Source organism: Limulus polyphemus, unplaced genomic scaffold (genome assembly GCF_000517525.1).
Source record: "Limulus polyphemus unplaced genomic scaffold, Limulus_polyphemus-2.1.2 Scaffold7621, whole genome shotgun sequence".
Classification (NCBI taxonomy): domain Eukaryota; kingdom Metazoa; phylum Arthropoda; class Merostomata; order Xiphosura; family Limulidae; genus Limulus; species Limulus polyphemus.
This window is the reverse complement of record NW_013673231.1, coordinates 12,414-16,690: the sequence shown is the minus strand read 5'-3', so window position 1 is coordinate 16,690 and position 4,277 is coordinate 12,414. Positions and strand designations below refer to the sequence as shown.

Here is a 4,277-nt window from a genome sequence, read left to right as displayed (position 1 = left end):
TTATCAACTGGATTCATCATACTCTCTATCCTTTGTTAGTTGTTTTCTTTGTTTGCTTAAACAGATGTTGTAGTAATGAAGTTAAAGATGTTTGGAAATATTTGTTTACTTAAATAAATGTTGCAGTAATGAAGTTAAAGGTGTTTGAAAATACTCAGGAATAAAGCAGAAAAACAAATACTAAACACAGAGGGTAAAGTTAGTGTTGTGATGAGATACTTAAGTCTTAAGTCTTTAGATTTACAAAGTGTAGATTTCAAAAACACTTCACATTGTTTTTTTTTTAGTTCCCAAATGATTTACACGTTATTAAGCAATCACTTATTCATGAGTTTCAAGTTGGCATTTTGCCATAAAATCACCAACTCCTTTTTTTTTTTTTATACCCCATTTTTTTACCGGTTTGCCCACGTATTGCATCAAATGAAGTAATTTTATGTTTCTCCTGTTACAAACACTCAGTGTAAAGAACTGACCAAACAAACTGTGCAGAGCAATCAACTACCTTTGGAAAATATGTAACGGATTAAACATATAATTAACAAGATTAGTTTTTGAAAAGCTCACACACTGTTTAGGACCCTGTAATCAATACAGTTATAGACCCATATGCTACTTGGATTAGAGAAATAGATTAGATTAAATAGATTAAAGAAATGTATTTCAAAAACCACATAGATCGCAATGGTTTAATAAGTATGTTATTTCTCAAATGTTTAGCACATTTCTATCAAAAAACACAAGTATCAGCCGTCTCATCCAGTGAATTCTATCACGATACTAACCTCATCTTCTGGATTTAACAACTCTAACAGAGTCATAGCTACATGCTTTGCAAGATCCAAAACGTTCATCATTGATCGGGATCGATCTAGAAGAATAACAATACTTTTTCCTCCAGTTGAAGCAGCCTGTCGATACCAGGGCCTATAACAACGTTATACAAAAATATGGAACTATATTATTTCTTGTAAGTAAACAAAATCTTTTGCATGAACTTATTTTGTATTGTTTCAATTAAGACAAGTAGTTTTCTTTATTTTTTTGACCAAAACACTTATGTGTAAGGAATATTGTTTACTATAACAGACTTATTAACAATTTTCATAAGACCAACAGAATGTTTCAAATATAAAGTTTGATTTGAACAAAACAGATTTCTTGTAACATCCTGGTTCATATTAAAGAAAAACCAGCTGAAAAACCTCACGCTTTTAACGGGTCAAAAGCACTAGGATTTCATCATTTACTTTTTTTCTTCTAACTGACACACGTAAAGTAACCATATAGTCATCTGAAGCCCAAAGATATAATCTACAAGAATTCAACTCATGTGAATATTCTCATCATTGTAGATAATGGCAGGTATGTTTGGCAATAGTTCAAAGACTACGATGAGGCGGTCCGACACTTTAACTGTGACATTAGCGAAAACTCACACAAGACACTATTCTAATTAGAATAGCTGTAATGTAGAACAGTGTTTCTAAGCTGCCAGTCCACGGACATTAGCGAAAACTCACACAAGACACTATTCTAATTAGAATAGCTGTAATGTAGAACAGTGTTTCTAAGCTGCCAGTCCATAGACATTAGCAAAACTCACACAAGACACTATTCTAATTACAATAGCTGTAATGTAGAACTGTGTTTCTAAGCTGCCAGTCCACGGACTAGAACCAGTCTGCACAATTCCCCGAAAACCAACCAACAAACAAAAAAAAACTGACAGAATATTCATTTGTAACTTGTAACAGTTTTTCATTGAATTTGCATTTTAATGGTTCCTGACAGTTTAGGAAGGCAAGTGAGTGAGTTCCTTGTATCAAAAAGGTTAAGAAATTCTGACTTAGAACACTAAAAAGACCGAAAAACAAAGAAATCATCCACATCCGAAACAAAAGACCAGATCTAAACAGAATTAGATATAATTGAGGCTTTTCTCCCCGGTCACAGATTTAAGTGTTGTCTCTTACATGAAACAGTCATACAAATAATTATCACTTGCATTCACAACTTTTACTATATACATATATATATATATATATATACAGTGTAGCCCCATTATAATGCGATCGTTGAGGTCCATAAAATGTCATCACAAAACAATCAATGTTCAAACTGACCCAATGTTGACCTAACATCCTAAAACACCTCTATTTTCACCCTCTTTGACTAGTTTTTCACACGTTCCCTGTCTGGCAAGTAAATTACCTCTTGTTGTTGTTACAGTAGAAATTAAAACACAAGTTATTTTTTTAGTTGGCTTTTAATAAACAAAACAACAAATAAAAACATTCAAAAATATTAGCAATCATCATTTGCAGTTTATTTATTAAAAAACTGATCGAGTGTTCCTTGCTTGAACGTAGCATGTATCTGGCTGTGAGCAAAATCTAGAATGCTTCTGAGTTGGAGGATTTTTATGTGGTCCACCTCCCATCATGTTATATCCCAATTCTCGTTAACTCGGGGCGTGTAAAATCGGGGTTTCACTGTATATATATATATATATATATATATATATTTAATTAATGCAAACAAGGTACATATACTCACCGAGTTCTTGGATCATGACTCGTTTGTCTTTTTAAGAGCAGGGTAAATGGTAAGAAGGCCATTTTTGTCTGCCCAGTATTGCCACAAAATTAAGTTCTGTAGTTCTTTCTTGTTGTTTTTGGCTTTATCAATAACATTTTTTGTAATATACCAGAAAGCTGAAGCATTTTTTTCATTTGGTGCTTGGATTTCGCAAGCTTCATTTCGGACCTGTATTTTAAAGAAATAAAAATTTCAAAATATGCGACATTCACTAGCTTGATTTAGGGAGGTGGGTGGGTGGGTGCAAGATGGTACGGTCACCTTCACCCTTTTTGATAAATTTGCACCCTTATGCTCTAAAGTGCACCCCTTTCAACATTAAATAATTTCAATAAAAGATTTTAAATCCTGCATCTCCTAGCTACAGCCCAATAGTATATAACATTATATTTAAATTTAAGGTATTATCTGGCTACATCAATATAAATAATGTATTCTGAAATTATATGAGCTGATTGCACCCCTTCCCCCCTTTCTAAATCCCTAGGTCCATTACTGGTGATGTTCAAAAAAGTGTCTGTTAAATTCTGCAAGTTCCTTAGGCCCTCTTGAAAAAAGAAATGTTAGGCACTTTTCCACACAAAATTATATAAATGAAGAATTAATTTCCCTCTGTTCTAAAACAAATTATATCAATTAAAAAGCATGGAAGAACGTACATAGTTTTTGGTAAAATCGTCCCACTTAAGATCCTGGATCTGTAAAGATGTACACAGCTTCCAAGGGTTGTGGGTTCTTGAAAACTTTTCAAATTCTTCTTCAAAACTTTTTTTCAGTTTCTTGACAGCCTTTTTGGCATCATCCAAAATCTTCTTAACAGACTGTGCCAACTGGATATGTAGGGAAAAGATGTAAGTAAATATGCGTTGCACAAAGAAATAAAATAGTTAATAAAATTCTGATTCAAAACTTGTACTAAATTTGTTATTTTTTTTTACTAACAATTTAATGACACTGTACAAAAGTGGTTTGATTAGACAAAACTATGTATATATATAGTGGACTAAATAAATGCATACCCAACAATACTGCATTTACTGGCTGTGATGTTGTTAACTTTACAAGTATTATCATCACATTTATATCAACCGATGCAACTGTTAGCATTTTTTTTTTTCATATTTCTAAATCACTAGTACAGTGGCTAAACAGACTTCTATAGTAAGAAAATATGAAAATAATGTAAAAAGAAAATGGTGGTAGTAACAAAACTAATAAGAAACATCTGAATTAATGATCATTTAAAGTTTGAATACATCTAAAGAAATGTGAGTTTCCCAAGAGATAACATTTAACAAATTTAGTTTCTCAGCACCCCAAAAAAATTAAGATTCACGTGAAAAAATACTTAATATAGTCAATAGTATAGTAACTAATATATAACTTCACAGTTATATATTAGTAACTAATATATAACTAATATATAATATATAACTTCACAGTTATATATTAGTAACTAATATGTCACCAATGCTAAATTGTGAAGAAAGAAGAGTAAAACGTGTCGCTGACAATGTAATAAAAAGTGGCTTCAATATAACAAGTTTTTAGGTATTTAGTGATATTTTTTAAAGGAAATTATGAAGTTCTGAAATATAAAATTTATGGAAATTTTATACAAGCCTGAAATCTGTTGATATTTACATATTGGGAATTTTCAAGATCATTCCTACAAC

The 4,277-nt window shown here is 31.6% G+C and overlaps 1 protein-coding gene across 1 annotated transcript in view; it reads right to left on the bottom strand.

The window, feature by feature from the left end:
- Positions 1 to 789: 789 nt before the first annotated feature.
- LOC111089849 overlaps positions 790 to 4,277 on the bottom strand; it is a 7,371-nt gene continuing 3,883 nt past the window's right edge. Inside the window, exons 4-6 of the mRNA XM_022403033.1 lie at positions 3,261 to 3,431; positions 2,560 to 2,769; positions 790 to 927 (exon numbers count right to left, since the gene is read on the bottom strand). Coding sequence (XP_022258741.1) covers positions 2,572 to 2,769; positions 3,261 to 3,431 — 369 coding nt within the window. The 3' untranslated portion in view covers positions 790 to 927; positions 2,560 to 2,571. The remainder of the gene's footprint in view (positions 928 to 2,559; positions 2,770 to 3,260; positions 3,432 to 4,277) is intronic.